At 38.5% G+C, this 18,699-nt stretch overlaps 1 protein-coding gene across 3 annotated transcripts in view; it reads left to right on the forward strand.

The window, feature by feature from the left end:
- Positions 1-7,344: 7,344 nt before the first annotated feature.
- The window catches only part of wnk3 (WNK lysine deficient protein kinase 3), a gene marked incomplete at its 5' end in the record, with an annotated part of 32,523 nt that continues 21,168 nt past the window's right edge, over positions 7,345-18,699 (forward strand). For all 3 annotated transcript variants that reach the window (XM_079239289.1, XM_079239290.1, XM_079239291.1), the window contains 6 exons: positions 7,345-8,055; positions 16,386-16,558; positions 17,113-17,333; positions 17,829-17,986; positions 18,192-18,280; positions 18,384-18,603. In XM_079239289.1, coding sequence (XP_079095415.1) covers positions 7,345-8,055; positions 16,386-16,558; positions 17,113-17,333; positions 17,829-17,986; positions 18,192-18,280; positions 18,384-18,603 — 1,572 coding nt within the window. The remainder of the gene's footprint in view (positions 8,056-16,385; positions 16,559-17,112; positions 17,334-17,828; positions 17,987-18,191; positions 18,281-18,383; positions 18,604-18,699) is intronic.

Genomic DNA, 18,699 nt, shown 5'->3' on the forward strand with positions numbered 1-18,699 from the left:
TTTCAGTATTGATAGCAGATAGCGTTATTTACATTGTGATGCCATCTAATATGCTATGTTGTTCATTGTGGTGCCATCCAGTATGCTGATTTTGTCCAGACTGTTTCTATAAGATCATTTTTTTTCCTCAAAATTAATACTTTGCACTTCACTATGCAGTGTAAAATCACGAAAGTCAGGTGCAAACCTACAGGCACCCAGACTGTCGGACTCTAAACCCATCAGTTAAAAGAAGTAAAAGGTGCTGGAGGCATGGGGATTGGGGATTTTGATTTGTGGTGTCAGTGATCCCAGTCACTTGCCTTTTCCCTGTATGGTGGTTGTGCCTCGCGTCTTGCTTGGCGTTTTTAAAGTCAACTGAGCTCACGGCTAGCCAATAGCCGGATTTCATGTTGCCTGCACATCCAGGCATCATTGTGCTGTGTATGCTGTAGACTATAAATAACACGTTAACTGCTCCACAGCCAGTCATGGCAGCAAGACACATTGCAACATAGTTACAACGTGTTTAAAAATTAGGGAGAAAAAAACAAAACAAAACAAAGCAACAAAACAAACAATAACTTGTCAGGTGTTTTAGAATAAATTGTGTGTGTGAAGAGGGGGGAAAAAAAAAAAGCTGACACTTGTTAGAGCGCTGAACATTTTCATTACCTTTGGGTCCTTCATAATGCATACAATTTAAGAGACTGCATAAGTAATAAAAGGGGTTCAGATGTTAATACAAGTTTCAGGTGTATTAAACTGTTTTAATGTGTAATCCTGATTCATCATCGGCCGCTTAAGGAGCCTTTCTCTCACCTGGATTAGATATATTCTTTGGAGTTGGATGGTTGTGCCTGCTGAGGGGAATAAAAGCGAACAAAAACGGGGTTAGATAACACATATTCTCTCTGTCTCTCAGGGAACAGTACTCTGTGTGTGCTGCTACCTACACTGGAGTCTCCCATGCTTGACCTGGATTGGACAAAAGTCCTTGTTGTGTTTTCAGCCTTGTATTTCCCTAATGGGAAGAGAACAACTATTGTGAGCTTGATTTGAAAAGCCAGCATTTGATATTTTTTGTTAGTTTTTAAGAGACCAGATAAAGAGGATACATGTGCTAAATAAGTTGTGGTGTTACTGAGAAAGAGAAGTTGTACAATAGCTGCCTTATTTGTGCTTGCTATGATGTTAACAAAGACCTAACAGTGGGTTCAGTTTTTAGTGTTGTCTTATCCCTAGTTGTATTGGACAACGTGTTTCCTGGCTTTGTAATTTATATAATTAAAACAACATAATCACAGCTCGATCCTGATTACCTCCTGGTTTTCAGTATGATAGCAGCAGAATCACACTGAGCTGCTTGAAGGCTTACACCTGCCACTTACAGCTCTGTGACCGTATGGCAGTAATGATCCCTGTTAAAAATGACCCCGCTTAGGATCGTGGCCTTTGTTTTTATCTGTCTGTGAGGTTAACAGCTGAACTGTGGAGTTCAGATGAGACTTCTGATCTTCAGTATAGCTGTCCCTTGACATAGAGCCCATTTGAATTTTTGGCCAGCAGCTCTCAGCCCTTGTGCCACCTCTGCCCTGTCTCCTCACATCACTCAACCGCCATCTCCTCTCTAAATCCCAGCAGAAGTAATGCTGAACTGGGGGAAAAATGGATAGACTCAAATGTTGCATGAAAAAGTTGGTGTTGCAGGGAGATTTGAATTTGGCTTTGATTTGATTTATTCCAAAGGCCGATAAATATTCCATCTCTAAAATATGAGTAGATTTTGCTCTCATTTCTTTCCAGAAAAGTGATTGTGCTAGATAATAGATGAGATCCTGCTACCCTCTTACCAAACTCATTCAGTTTGGTGATCAGCTTAAGAATTACAGTATGGATGCAAGATGATGGAAAAACGAACTTTTCTAAATCAGCTATATATGTATTTATATTGCGACATAAAAAAATATAGGAATTTTCAAGATGACTTGAATTGCACTTTGAATTGTGCTGCACTTCTGCCATCTTTTTGTCACTTAACCTACCTTACCTTCCTCACCTTTTTGTGAATGTTGCAAGTATGTATTTTGTCTGTATTTGAGAGTTATTCCTGCTATCTTTTATTATTTCCTCTTGTTGTACAGACGGGAATGCTGATAGTCAAGTTCCCTTGAAATTGATGAGAGCATCAAGGTAATTTGCCTCTTACACTGCAGGACATGTAGTGTGACTGTTGCACGCATGTACACTGAGATGATGGTGCTCAAATGATATATTGTGCAGCTCTGATGCAAAGCAAAGCAGCCAAGACTGGAAGAAATACAACAAGCATGACAACTAAGGTTGTAATCAGGGGATAGTTACATTTAGTTTTTAAAGGAGACAGACAACAGACTTTTTCTATAAGTTGGGTCTTGGTACAGACCTGAGAGCTTAAGTTTTAAGGCATATATGTAGATGAAAAATATGTTGAATTTGACCCAGAGTTTATGATGGAAGTAAAATTACTCCTCTAATTATATATTGCGGCATCACAGGTTGGCAGCCATATTGGATTTCTGGTGCGGTGGAGGGATTGTTGACAACAGCATCTAATTGTTGATGTCCAATTCACATGTCTGCCATCGAGTTGTGGGATGTAGTTACAGGATTAAATTCAAAGTCAAAGATACACAAAGTATGCGACTTGGACAATTGGATGGTCAATAGCAGCCCAGTGCCACAAAATCTACCCTCCCCTTCTACATCTGTCTTATTTGAGATTATTCAGCTTTACACAGCCATATTTTATCATACAAACATACATTTAGGCTCAAATTAAACTGAATAATCCTCAAATCAGAGAGCATATAGTGGTTTAACTGAAAGCTCATGCTAGCAAAGCACAAGGTGAATTTCAGCAAAGAAAGCAAGAACTTTAAAAGAGAGAAAGGGACCAAACTAAAGTCTAAGATTGTCTTTTGCTGGCTGGAGAGAGCTAACAGGTCAAATAGGATGCAAGATGGATGCAGAATTAGCCGTCTATAAGGGGCGCATGACGGGGAAAATGGCAAAAGTTCTTTATGGTGTTTTTAAGGTGCAGATTAAGAAGACAAGGCTGGATACTTTCATCCTGAGCTGAATCTGACTTTTCTGTACCTCTGACTTTCTGAAAGACTTATGTTCAGACCAGGGGTGCCCAAAGACATGCTGAAGAGCTGAAAGACATGCTGAAGAGTGAGTTCAGCCTTTGGAGAAGGGACACATCTAAAAGTTGCAGGATGGTAGATGTTGAGGACTGGATTCGGGCCCCCCTGGTTTTGACCATTAATAAAATGAAAAGGTTTTTCTGTTTTAAACATGGTAAAGTTGATGGTTGATTTAGTTGGTAGTCACAGCAGTCATAAATATGTTCCCCTTTTCCAGGAGACAGTTCATGTGAGTAAGGCAGAAATAAATACATCTAATGGATAATCCAAATCAGTGACTAACATTTAGTCAAATAGTTTTGTTAGAATGAAATTGAAAGTTTGTGTTTAAATTAGCAAAAAAGGTATTATGTTATTATTATTGCTGATATTATTTGAGTTGTTTTCACTGACGTCTTAAAAAGAAGACATGAGATAAAAAGATATTAAAACAATTAAAAAGATTAGCTAGACTTTACAGCTTAGTATGTCTTCCTCTTTTACGACCTTTAAAGTTAGAAATTTACAACCCCCCTCCCTCCTTCTGCACCCAGTCAAGTTGTGACACTGAACATACCAATGGAAACTATTCCCATGCTAATGTAATCACCTTGTGTTTTCAGCTTTACAAACCATATAAAGCATCTCTCCTCTCCTCTCCTCTCCTCTCCTCTCCTCTCCTCTCCTCTCCTCTCCTCTCCTCTCCTCTCCTCTCCTCTCCTCTCCTCTCCTCTCCTCTCCTCTCCTCTCCTCTCCTCCCCTCTCCTCTCCTCTCGCCTCTCTCCTCCCCTCTCCTCTCTCTACGCACAACTGTAGCTGCTTTTGTTCGGGCAGAATTTTAGCTATAGTCACTGCTTTCATTCACACAAACATTGGCACATATTTTATCAGGCAAAATCTGCCCCCCCCCCCCCCCGCCCCCTTTTTTGTCTGTGTCACCCCCTCCTTTATATGTCTCTCTTGTTCTCTTTCACTCACGCATTTTTCCCACCCCTTCTGCTAGCAGGCCCCCTTGCTCCACCTCTCCTTCCCTCTCTCTCTCTGTGTTTCAAACGCTACTGTCCGCTTGCTCCCACCGACTGCAGTCCCTTCCTGTCCCCCACGCCACATTTTATTCTCTCTTTTCATCTACATGTCCCCTTCTATTGCAAAACATGGCTGTCTGTGCACACACACAGACTCCCCTGGCTTTCCCTTTGTCTGCCTGTCTAATTTTTCAATGGCAGTCTGGTAAGCTAAAGGAACTGAAAAATGCAGTGTTTTGTTGCGTTTAAAGTTACAGTTTGTGTCAGATGTCTGTCTATACGTTTAACCATCAAACTATTTGTTTATAATTCAGACTGGAGTTTAGCTAACAAAAGAGTGTGGTGAAAATAAATAGGTTATCTGTCAGTTTCCAGGTTGGAGTTTGAAATTTCTTTTTTTTTTTTAAATTTTTGTTTGGGCTGAAGATGCTACAGTGTTTTTGTGTTGAACATTTAAGAAATGATTAGGCTGACGCAGGTGTTGCAGGAGCCTCCCAAAAGCCTTGAGGGCAAGCGCAGTGCTGCATGTCAGATGTTCACTTCTCATGAACTCAAGCGCTGATGGAGAAGTAATGGGACAATGAATCTGACATGGGAACTTGACGTACGCTACAGGCTGGAGTCAGTTTGCTTCCTAAGTGAGGTGTCACTGTTTTAGCTGCTGCATTTGTGTCATTATCTTCAACTCTAGTTCAGCAGGCATGCCCACATGAGTAGTTGCTTGGTCATTTGGCTGGTGTCAGGAAATTCCTTTCGGCATTCTTCCAATGAAAGGGGGACATACAGTTTGGGTGTGAGTGACAGTTTGCTTGTGGTGTGTGTGTGTGTGTTTTTGTCTGTGAATAAAAGACGGTGAGACAGTGACACAAAGTTCGTTCTGAGTTGTTGGTGTGTGTCTGTTATTTGTATCTGTGTGCTGATATGTGTGTGTGTCTGCGTGTGTTAGTTTGGAAGGGAGACTGGTTTGGTTTGAGAGACAGTGATTAAGCTGAACGTGTTTGATGTACTGTGATAACTCTGTCCGGTATGTGGCTTTCATGGGAACTCCTTGCCCTGCGGACATGAACGAATAAGCTCCTGTTTAAAGGGCAACTTCCCCCTTTATGCTCTTCACATCCTGTAAGGCTTTACCTTTTTAGTCTCACTGTACTCAGTGGCATGTTTCCTATGGGTTACAGTAAATAAGCTGCTTTTCCTTTAGTTTCACTCATTGTACATTCACTATTTGGTTTGTTCTGTTTTCTCATTCTTAACATTTTAGCTTATTGCGATACTTAACAGAAGCAGGCAAAAAAAAGCACACACTTGCTGCGTTGTTAAATTGGGTATTGAAGTTTCAGGAGTTGCTTAACTGGAATTTTTTCTTTTTCTTTAAGAGTCTCTTTGCATGGTGTGATCGTGTTTTGTGTATTACTTTGACTGACAGCTACTGGCATTGCATGTCAGACTTGTTTACTTTGAACCTAAACACACAATGGACTTGATGTGAGTGCTTATGAGCACATTACAAAGGAGTTAAAAGACTGTATTAGTCCCAAGTGATGATGATTGGCATTGTTATAATTGAGGAAAAGGTCTACACTTACTGCTGTGACATTTAAGAGGCCAAGGCTGGCGAGTCACGGGTGGCCCTTGTTGATATCTTTATAGTTAAGCTTGTAACCCAAGATAGGTTGGGTGTGAGTGACAAGACTGCCTAATGGGAGAAGCTTGAGAGTTTCACATGTTTAGTTGTAAAGTAATATGGTTTGGGTTGTAAAATAATATGAAACGTGAGTTGCCCTGATGTGACCTCACTTTCTCTTTTATTTAACTGTTACTTCCCAGTACAGACATACCTTCTGTACAGCTTTTGTGGTCAGTTTATATTAGCATGCTTTGTTTTCCAACCTGTGGAATAGTGACTTTATGCTTCAGTACATTTGCTGTTGGAGATTCAATTCTGTTTCTTAGATACTGTCGTCTGGGAAACTTGAGGTCAGCCGATGTCTTAATGAAACTGCTCTGAAGTAGATGCTGAGAGGGTCTTCTTGACTTATAAAATGCACAGAAGAGACAACACCTCAAAAGGTTATTAAGAGTGAATGAGGAGGTGTGAAAAGTTAGAAAGGAGCCTACTCTCATATATTGACACATAAACTCAAAGAGAGGCCGACTTACAGTTTTTCAGATGGTTTACCATCTGGTAAAAAGCCTGGACTGTGTATGATCAATTCTGCGGCCTAATGCCTGTACCCATGATAATCATATTTACAGCTTTGTATGCCTATCAACCCTCTGATATAGATGTGTTGTAATCATTTCCATACTGTTCTACAGTCTCTCTGCATATGAATTATTCACACACAACTAGCCTGTAGATCATCATCCATATTTAATGATTGGGATAGCTTTCTCTTAACTGCAGCTTTCTGTTGACTAATGGAACTTTTGAACACAACTTAGGTCACAATGCTGATAAATGCATGCTTGGCTTGTTTGATATTTGTTTAAAAGTGCAAAGATTAAGCTTTTTTTTTTTCAAATGATATGAATTAACAATTTATTTATTTAATTATGGATACTTCTTGTCACTTTTGCAAGTAGCATTTGAAAAGCTTTCATGCAAAGTATGGAGACTTTCAGAATCTACTTGAATATAAAATATGTCAAATTCTCTTTAGAGAAATAGTACATCATGGTTGTCTGTCATTTTCTCCCATAACTATTTTGAGATTAATGCTGAGTTTTTCTTTTGTCTTGTAGGTTCCTTTGAAGATATTTGCACAACAATTTAGATAAAAGCTGTGCAGCTTTCCCAAAAGGCTTGAAAAAATTCTTGGTTTTGTGTTTGACTGAGACGTGTGGTTTTCTGCTGCTGCACAAGTGGATTCTTAAAAAAAGCACAAGAAATGACGAGGAGAGTGTTATTCTTCAATAGCTGCTCAATCACTATGTTGTGCTAATGTAAAACAGCAAAGAAAAGGAAACCGAGGAAGAAGGCAGAGGAGAAGTGTGAGAGTCCCTGGTTTGATCAAGTCTTCCCCTGAACTCTGGGAGAACAGCCTTGCAGATTTAAACGGAGTGAGTGGGTGACCACAGAAAAAAAGAGAGACGGGGACTGTCACAGGAGCAAACGTTTGGAGGTGGTGGAGGAGGAGGAGGTCTAAGAGAGTTGGGAAATACCATTCCCAATGGCTACTGACCCAGGAGAGCCCACAGGCACAGAGGACTCCTCGGAGAAACCTGATGGCCAGAAGGAGGAGGATACGGAGCTGGAGGGCAGGGTCAGCTCACAGAGGGAGAGGACACATAGTACTCACTTGGACTTCCCCTCCTCCAGGACTCAAGCGGGAGGAGAGCAGGGAGGAGAGGATGGAGGAATTGGAAGAGGAGGAGGAGGAGGTAAAGAAGAAGAGACCTTCCAGGAACAAGCAGAGTCTCCAGTCCTAGTCTCAATGCCTTCTATACCTTGTGATTCTGGCCAGAAACGACTGAAACGAGAGAAGCGTTTCTTCAGAAAGAGTGTAGAGATTTGTGAGGAGGATGATGAGGTGGATGTGCCTCCTGAGGCTCACCACAGTTCCCCCAATCAGGAGCTGTGCTCTACAGAGCCGATATTTGGCAGTGCTCAGCAGCAAGGGAGTGCTTCATGTGCAGCCTTGGAACATGACCCTTCTCAGGGCCATGAACCTGGCAAAGATGCTCCTTCATCTGCACCTGTACAGAGGGTGAGGGAAAGGGACCGCGAGCAGGAGGAGGAAGCAGAGATGAAGGCTGTTGCTACTTCTCCAGGTGGAAGGTTCCTCAAGTTTGACATTGAACTGGGCAGAGGGGCCTTCAAGACTGTGTATAAAGGTCTAGACACAGAGACTTGGGTGGAGGTGGCATGGTGTGAACTTCAGGTAAGACAAACTTTATTTAGCCAAATATTTACCTATACAGTCTGCAATAAACAGGTACTATCACATGTCAGATCAGTCATTAGGTAGTCACCACACATAAAGGTTTATGCAAATGAAAATGCTTTTATTTATCAAAAACTCTTATTTACCCCTAGGTTATTTAGAAGTCCGATATTGCTCATTTATTTAATTATTTGAAATGTACAGCGATATGAAAATGTCAGGACATTATCTGTTACTTGTATTCAGGGTGATTGTTTGTCAGTTGAGAGCAAGTTTAAAAAGGGGAGTGTTGTTTGTAGCTGAGTAAGAGAAAAAAACTAAACCTTTAGTCTTGATTTTACAGCCTAATTGCAAGTTTTCACAGTGAACTGCATGACCTGCCTTCTTTAATGAAAATCTTTCTTTTTAAGTAAATTTAGTCACTAAATACATTATAACAGTGGTGCACTGCTGTTGTCTGTAATGTAAAGTATAGATGTTTGAAATGGAAATGGTCATATGACATTAGGCTCTGATTAATATGTATTTTATGACAGCTGTTGAAGATGTAGGTGTAAGAGCATCACGCTAGTGTAATAAATTTTTTGTTATGCTCTGACATCAAAGTGGGAGGAAAATAATGGCATGAAATAGTATGTGAGTACTGTTTATGTCTTTATAAGCCAACCAGATTTTATCATTTCTAGAATTAATGGAAGGCATTGTTAAATGGCTTGAATTCAACATGTGGTGGGAGACAGGCTTGTGGAAAAGAGAAGAAATGCATCCCTCTGACTCTCGTCCTCACAAAAGAGGGCAGTGTTATAGTAAGCCATCTGATTTGACTGTTGGCTTTGTGAGAAAAGTCAGTCATGTGTTTGGTTTGGTGGTAATTCCAAAACAAGAGCCTTGGCTAATCCTTGAGATCAGGCGCTTTATATTGCACTAACAAGCGATAGGCATGCCTCTATTACTGTTTCTGGTCCAACACCTAGTCAGTGAGCTTCACAGCAGTAGCATGGCTATGTTACTTCTACCAAAACTCTTGTTCAGTCCTACCTAGATATTTAAAATATCCTTTTTTAATAATGTTCTATTCAGCTTGAAAATATGGCATGCTTTACGTTTAGTAACATTGTGAATATGTTTTGTCACCAGATAGTTTTACATTAGCTTTGGCGTTTTTGTCCATAGCCCTTACAGAGAACAATTTTAAGCTGGTAAACCATTTGTTGAAAATAAAAAAATGGCTTAAAGTGCATACTAAATCTGTTCTATCCAATTTTGTATTTAAAAGTGCAAGAGGTCAACTGAAATCCTATGAAGGAAAACTATTTTTACTGGTTATTTGTTATAAAATAGAATGCATCACACAGGCATAATGAAGTCAAAACACTTCATTTTTAAATTTACAGTTTAATTACATTACATATTGTAAACAGATGAATATTTTCAGTGGAAAACAGACGGTGATCCTGACACATAGAGCAACAGCTAAGAGAGGGTAAAAAGGCAGAGTGTGAAAAAGAAAAGAGAGATACAGGAAGTGATGGTGAGTGAGAGAAGAGCGAGACGGTGACAGTGAGCCAAACACAGGATTACCATGGCATCCCTCCCAGAGAGCAGTTCTGTAGCTAATGCTAAGCTATCACATGAATACACACAAACATGCACATAAACACAGGCGGCACACAGTGGCTTGGTCACACGCCTATAGATGAATCCAGTGCCACATTCAGTGCAACGTTCTAGTCTGTCAGGCCACATGATCTGTCCTATTTACTCCACCTTCCCAAAGCATGTACACAGTTTCAAAGCAAAGTGGCATCAGAGCAGACAGTAGTAATCAGAATTATATTGATACACAGTTGTGTGCAATGACAGAACTAATTCCATGAGAAGATTTCAGCCATTTATTTTGTTTTTATGATAGACTTAACTAGAAAAACATGCAGAGAGTGCAGACCTCCGCCAAGCATTTAATTTCTGTTCATATTGTGATTTCCACACTGTGTTATAGTCCTACCTTAATTTTATATGTATATTCTATAAGTTTCTTAAAAACACTGAAAATATATCCACAAAATATGTGGTGTTGTTTGATGTTTATATCTTAATTTGTTCTCTTGCAGTGATGGAAAATCAAAAGATCCCCTAGTTTTTCCTAGTTTGGATCATAGTATCCAGAATTTTGCTTGGATCCAAATCTTTCATTCAAATAGTGTAAAACCTGTTGCAAATTCTCCTGTAATTTTGGCCAAGTACCCTGAATGTTTATTAGGTAGTTGTATACTGAAAATTCTCCTGTCTCACAATGATAAAGAATCCTTAAAAAATTCCTTGATCCAGTAGGTGATCCAAGTCACTCTCTCTGCATCCAGATCACTAAGTTAGACAAAGACCCATTCTCAGAAAAAAAAATCAAAATAAAATCCATCCAATAGTTTTTGCATAAAGTTGTAAAAAAAACAACAAAAAAAAAAAACAGAGACAGACAAGCAACAGATACATGCTGGTGGAGTTAATGATGAGCAGTTTTAGTAGTTCTCATATTCTCATCTAAATTTGACAAAACTTTGAAGACATAAGAAATCACTAATTATTAGCAACTGTAATGTAAGGTTACATCATGAACTGAATTTGTGTGAATTCCTGCTTGAAAGAGCAATATGGTAAATGGTTGGTATATGGTTATAGATAACAAGTGTAGAAGCCAATGCTTTACCTGACTGTCAGACTACTTTCTTGGAACAGCATGCTCCTTACTTGTGGCCATAAAGTAAGAGAAGCCAGCTGGCTAAATGGAGCTGAAAAGAGTACATAACTACACTTTACTGCAAAGATACCTTCTCTCTTTTATTGTGTTGCTGTAAATTTCACACAACAAAGAGCAAACCTTTTCATTTTAGCACATATTACCTTGAGTGGATGCATTTGTGTAAATATTGTACACTTACTGTATTTCTCTGTATGAGTTATAGCTCCCTATTTGTGTCAGACATACAGTTTGTTGTTGTATTATCCTGACTATCACTTTCCCTCTCTCTTCCTCCCTCCCCTTGCTCCCCCCCCCCCCCCCCCCCCCCCCCATCACTTTTTGTCTGTTTGAGTGAGCATGCAGAGTGATCCAGGGAGTTAATTACTGTGGGTGCCTGTCAGGCTGGAACAAAAACCCTGCACAGGCAGCATAACTCGGGCGGCAGAAACCAGACTGGTTCAACCCAGTCATCCCAGACTGGTCCGACTCAGTTTAGCTCTGCCATACTCAAAGGGCTCAAATCATTTTCAGCACTGATGTTCAGTAATGAGTAGTTACTGAAATATCTAATTGATTGACTCATAAATCTTTTTTCATTTATGTCTACAGGTAAACAGGTCAGGTCAGCACAGGAGGACAGTTATGTAGGACCCCCAGTTTGGTCATTCATACAAGAACTGAATTATATAAAAGATTTTAAGATCATACCTACTGTTGTTATGACCAACTGGATTCTTATGGTTAGAAACACCTGCTGTCATTCCTGTGTTTTTTAAGAACAGACAATGCATGCTGCAAGCATTTTTATCATTATAGCTCTTTGACTTGGTATGACAAACAACAATAAAGGGAGGTGCTGAGGATTTAGTTGAGGTTTTTGATGAAGAGCAGTTGGGTTGGGCCAACTACATATTAGTAATGTGCAACCAAGATTTAAAAGAGTCTATTTCCAATAGACTGCGGCTTAAGTGACCAGACCCAATTGGAATGAATCCAGCCAAACTGGCCAGACATACATTTATCCGGGCCATTGACAATTGGCAAGTGTCCCTGGGGCTGTATCCTACTACCACAATGTTTATTTGTAACCAGCAGCAGAGATTTATTTGCAATTTTATTTTTTTACACTGACCACATAACAATACCATTAACTATTGAGCCTAATCATGACTTTAAAACTATGAAGAAATTACCATCAAAATTAGATGACATGAATATTATTTATTGTGATTGATAAAATATGTCCCCAGTAAGCATGTTTTGTGTCAACAATTTCTGTTTATAAACATGCTTTATTGTTATTGTTTAAAGCTGTACTAGCTTATTTGCTAACTATCTTCCAGTTAGCCGGCTAGATGAAGTTGCAGTTTAAGTGGCTCAGTCATAGCTTCAAAATGCAGAGGTAATAACATTTCTTAGAAGTACATATTTATGTTATAAAGTGGTTTTGGAGAGGCTAAAGATGGGTTAGTGAAATTGTCCCACTGGTTAGGAGTTTAAATCTGCTGTGGAATGCAGCCTTTTTGCAGCAATCTATCTTGTTAGTCAGAGCTGTTGTAGCTTACAGTAATCTAATCCTCGCCATCCGCCACCTTGGATTTTCAAATGCTGACACGCTTACACCTACACTGCATGCTGGTATGTACTGCATGCACTCGATTTACAATTTTCCCCTTACAGCAAGTGGATTATCCACAGTGTTTACAGTGGTTGAAAATGCCAGTACAGGTTCCTCAGACATGAATGTAACCTGAATGTAATCCCTATGATATGTGACACTCAATGCAGTGTTTGCAAAAATAGATGTCACTTATTCATTTACCTCACAGTTTCATCAGGCTAATTTAAAAGATGTCTGAGCCTGAAAAAGAGGTCTTAACTCTGTTTATGAATGCCCCCACATATGGGAATACAGGTTTTTACTGGTATATGTAAAATAACACAAATGTCTAGAAAATTGAATGTGTTATATTTAAAATATTTTTATGAGCCATTTATACCTCATAAAACTGTAAAATTGGCCACTTTAATGTTGCTATAACATATAACAATTCATACTACAGCTTTAAAAAGCAGTTGATTTTAGCATTTTCAGTTCAACATTACTGAATCATATTCTACATTTTTTGACTTGATAAAACTGATTCGCAAACAAACAACAAGCACACATCAGACCTCATCAGGCCATTGTGTTTATTCTTTGCCAGTAATTGTGGATCTTATTTATTCTTATTTGCAATGATTCCTATCTCCCCATAGTAAAGAATCTTTTAAAAAAATTCCTGGATATAGGCAGTGATCCGGATCACCATAAAAATCAAATCACTTGTTAGTTAATCTTTTATTTGGATTTTACAAAAATTTCAGAAAAAATCTGTCCATGACTTTTTTAAAGCTTTGTCTTTCAAAGGTGCAAAATATGTGTCTTCATCCAGTTAGTTTGTCTGTGAAAATGCAATATAGCGTGTTCACAAGCATTGCATGTGTTGAGAGGCAAAAATGGAGTAATTTTGACAAACATGGTAAAATACTACATTTATTCTGAAAAATCTAGCTATATATTTTTTACAATAATCTGGTGACCCTGCACTGAAATTCTCTAGCGACCATTATGGGTATCCTGACTTCCAGTTTGAGAACTATAGTTATATAGAACTTTGTTTGGTATTTGATTTGAAAAGTTCAACTTTTAACACAGTAGCAGCATCACCATCCAGTCTAGTCATACTGTACCCTGCCTATCGCCTGGTGATTACTGGGACAGGCTCCAGCTTCCCTGTGATCCTAATTGGACTATGCGGCATAGAAAATAAATGGATGAATGTTTTACTTTGTCATTTATCTGATGACTCAGAAAATCTATGTCACTTTTACAGATGGTTGCTGTTTTGTCTTTGTGAATCCTTAATCGTCTTTGTGTTCTCACAGAAATCATGTTACTTGATAAAGACAGTCTGGTTAGGCAATGGAAGCAGTATTAATTTACCAGATTATTAATTATTCAAAATGGCCCATTGCTAAATATTGCTTTTTAGTAAAAGTAAGTTAATCTTTGTTTTCATCTATGATCAATAAACAGCTAAACATTTCTGTAAATGGTCCCTCTTATATCCATTTGAACTGCTCATTTCAAGTCCTCCTTCAATATTTCTGTCGGATTACAGTTTGGATTTTGACTTGGACTTGGACACATTGGATTAATTCTGGTTGGACCATTTACAATAAAGACATAATCATCAAGGGTTGTAGTCTCGTTAAATAGTCTTTTTTTTTCTTTTAGTGCCCTTATGTCCTGGCACAATTCAGTGATATAATTCTGAGCTCATTGTTTTGTCTGTAACAGCAAGCTAACCTCACCCAAATGCAGCAAAAAGGGCCCAAACAAAGATATGTCATCAGCCTGTTTCACAGATAGGATGAGGCTGTTATGCTGAAGTACAGTGTATTTTTTCCTTCAAACACTGTGACGCTCATTCAAAACAAAATGTTCTGTTTTGATCTCATTTGTTCACAAACATTTTCTACAGTCCTCTGGCTTGTCTGTATGACCTTGCCTTTTTTGGACCTTTAATTGACCCATCTGAAAAATAACTCAAGGCTCCTACTAACACCTAAAATGCCTCGTCTAATTTCATCTACAGGTAACTGTAATGCCATTCACTGAAATGTCATTCCTCCCATTCCAAATAAATGCTCAAATACAATATTTGAAATGACTTCTTCAAAATAGCTATCTTTATCTAATTTAAGGGCTTTTATCAAATAACTGTTGTTAATTGATTAAATTTGTTGTTATTTTATGTAGACATACAGAAAACGTTAAAAGGCTTTGAATTTTTCATGAACCACTTTGAGTCCATGTTGTAAGTTGGTTTGTAGTAAAGGCTTGGGTTTGTGTAAATCTGTCTAGACACTTTCTAACTGAACTTTCGAACTGACCTTTGCTGACCCTAAGTCTGACTGATTCGTAACTCAGCGAGACACAATAGACGCTGAGGAGGCACCAGACAGAGACACACATTCAGGCTCTCTGTCCCTCACTGTGCCAGACAGTGAAGCTGAGTGATGTTTCATAAGAGGAGTGAGACAAAAGGCATGAGCCTTTAAACAGAGGCAAAGTTAAACACACTCTATGAAGCAGTTTTAGTTGCACCAGTGTTTGAAAAGGGCAAGTAATACAAATTACATTATAATTACATTTGTGAACTGTATTAAAAGCGCGAAGAATTTGTGGAGAGGTACAAACAGCCAGCAATGATACTAAACCATAGTTTAAAACTTGTGCACACATGATTAACTAATACTTCTATCTGATCTGTATGTAAAGTAGTTGGCAAGTACGAATATGATGTTATGAAAGCAGCCATTGACTGGGCCCATTTCAGGCTAAAATTGTGCAGCAAGGAGCAGCCTTTTTGTGCATGCTGCTTCACTTTGAAATAGGAGGGCAGATGGCATTGTCTCCCCCACTTGTATTACCAAAAATGGACACAAAACCGGTACACAACAGAAAGACAAACATAACACAGACCTAGGTAGTAAAAGAAGCAGTGTTATAAATATTCATATATATAGTTAGAGTCAGAGAAAAATACATTATGTGCAGGAAAATGGGTTTACTTGAATCTAAATACCTGCAGGGCACTGCCACTCCTTGATGGGTTTTGTGTGAAGCAAAAAGCTCAACGTCAATAGAATTGATCAGTGGAAAACTAGTGTTATGATGACTATTTATAGGCTGGTGACATGACAGTGGCTGCCATCAAACTCCCTCAACTAAAACGTCAGACAGACCATGGTTTTATATATTTGATTAGGTTATTTCCCCTTCTTTCTAAATAGTTAAAGGATGTTCATTTTTCCCAATACAAACCCAATACCAAAGTTTTTTGGTTTGTATCGTGTCTTTAAATTACAGTATTCAATGCACCAGTAATTCAGATGTGTGTGTATATCTATATCTATATATATATATATCTATATATATATATATCTATATATATATATATATATATATATATTTCTGCAACATTTCTGCAACATTCATGCTGTGTACATCATACAAGGGATGTGTGGCAGATGCAGCAGAAGTGAGTTTTTTAAAGCTTCAGGGGTGTTGTCTCAGCATTGCTGCAACTCTAAGTTGCTATTGCCATCTCGTGGCAATAGTGGTTATTGCACAATCTTACATGTTTTTTAATCCTCTCTCAATCCTGGTCCCGAGGACTGCCTTGCATCTGTTAGAAATAACCATACTTTAAAACACCTGAATGAAATGAAGGACTCATTACCAAGCAAGCAAAAAACTTGAGGAAGTTAAATAATTTGACCCAGGTGTGTTAGTAGGTGTTAGTAGGTGTGTTAGTAGGAACATAAATCATTCAGGGCCATGGATTCTGAGGACCTGGATTGAGAAACACTGAATAGCTTTGAGATGTTTTTAATAAATTAACACAATATTGTGGAAGCAATCCTCTATGACTTGAAAAATATTGGTGGAAGATTTTTTTCAGTTTTAGAACAACCAGCTTTCAAGTAGGAAAGTGTTAACCTTCCAGCCATATAACATGACATTTACCTTTCAATGTAGGATCGTAAGCTGACCAAGGCGGAGCAGCAACGCTTCAAGGAAGAGGCAGAGATGCTGAAGGGGCTTCAGCATCCCAACATTGTTCGCTTCTATGATTCCTGGGAGTCTGTGCTCCGTGGGAAGAAGTGCATTGTACTTGTTACTGAACTCATGACATCAGGAACACTCAAAACGTGAGTATAAAATCCTTATCCTGAGTTTGTATAAATAAAAAAAAACTATTTTTCACCATTGCGCCTGAGTCACAACAAATCTGATAATTCCCATAAGGATTTCGTAATGTTTTGACACTGACATCGTATTTACTTCTGCACTCCAACTAATTACATTCTGTAGTGAAAGAATACATGCACAGATTTAAAAAACAACTTTCAAAACCATAATTATTGAAAATGTAAATTAGTTTCCAAGAGTAATGTTATCTAAATCAGTTTAATTTGAGCTTCATAATCTGTACGGCCCGCTGAGGCTGTGAGCCTAATTCTATAGTTAGCTGATATCGCCTTATACCTTTAGTTGGGGGATAAATTTCTTTTTATGTCAGTACGTTTTTTGGTTCATAGCTTGAATTACCAACCTGATTAATAAAATATATGATTGATGTTGGAACAGTTATTACACATGGGAAAGACATGTATCACATCATTCTAATGTAAAGTGAGAATCCATTAAAATGAAACATTGAAATGACAGTATGCTTGTGTGATTGTATTTGCCCTCTTTGTAGCTATCTGAAGCGCTTTAAGGTGATGAAACCTAAGGTCCTAAGGAGCTGGTGTAGGCAAATTCTGAAGGGTCTTCAGTTCCTGCACACAAGGACTCCACCAATTGTCCACCGGGATCTCAAATGTGACAACATCTTCATAACAGGTCCCACAGGATCAGTCAAGATAGGTGACCTGGGACTGGCCACACTTATGAGGACCTCGTTTGCTAAGAGTGTCATCGGTAGGCAGCATATGAAGACAAATTACTTTTAAGCACTCTATTTAATCTTCTGTCAGAAAGTTTGCTTCTTAAGTGATCTTGGTTGGTTAACTACTCTTACGGAGTAAGATATAAGTGCCCACTTATATCTTAAACACATGGTCTAGTTGTACTTACATTTTTACTGCAAATCAAATATAATAATTTTATAGAATTGCTATATTATATATTATTAGCCTCTTTGTTAAATTTGAAGTCTTGTGTGACAATTTGTTGTTTTAGGTTATATTTGCACTGTACAGTTTGATACAATGAAGTTATTTTCAAGAAGCAAATCAATGTTACCAGCAAGACTGCAGTCAAAGTTTGAACTGGATTTCAAGCCTTGGGCATGTCTGCTTAATGTAAAAAATAGTATCACAGTAAATACAGTTTGTGATAAACATTGAGAATGGTGAAACAGTGTTACTCTGTTTTGGTTGTTATGCAGTATTAACCACTGTCTTGCCTAAACAGGAACCCCAGAGTTCATGGCTCCAGAGATGTATGAGGAACATTATGATGAGTCAGTGGACGTGTATGCCTTTGGGATGTGTATGCTGGAGATGGCCACTTCAGAATACCCCTACTCTGAATGCCAAAATGCTGCTCAGATTTATCGCAAAGTTACAAGTGTGAGTGTCTTTGATGAAATCACTGTCATTCAGTCTCACAGCATATTGGTGGCGATGACATAGATCGAATTAGTGTTTTTTTCCTTTTTTTCTTTTGTTATTTACTGTATATATGATCACTACTATTTATTTTGAATGAGAAAACACATTTCTTATATTTAAATATATATATATATATTTTTTTAATTCTTTTTGGTTTTGACAGGGTATAAAGCCCGCCAGCTTTGATAAGGTAAATGACCCAGAGATCAAAGAGATCATTGAAGGCTGTATTCGACAGAACAAAAGCCAGAGGTAAACAGGCTTTTATTTCGTAACGTGATCTTTTTATGAAGTCATTAACCTGGAAATCAAAAACTTTCTTGTCTCTGTTTTATTTATTTATTTTCCTTGAAAGACTTTCCATCCGAGACCTCCTGAACCATGCATTCTTTGGGGAGGACACCGGAGTCCGAGTGGAGTTGGCAGAGGAGGACACAGGCATCCAGGATTGTCTGGCTCTTCGGATTTGGGTTGAAGACCCTAAGAAATTGAAGGGGAAGCACAAGGACAATGAAGCCATTGAGTTTAGCTATGACTTGGAGAATGATAGCGCTGAAGAAGTGGCTCTAGAGATGGTGAGACTCATGAAAAATTTAGGTATGATGGTTTGAAAGTCAGATAGGGTTCACTTGGTTAAGGTGTCGATGCTTATAAGTCTTCATAAAGATCAG

Source organism: Telmatherina bonti, assembly GCF_933228915.1.
Source record: "Telmatherina bonti genome assembly, chromosome: 4".
In the NCBI taxonomy this organism is placed as follows: domain Eukaryota; kingdom Metazoa; phylum Chordata; class Actinopteri; order Atheriniformes; family Telmatherinidae; genus Telmatherina; species Telmatherina bonti.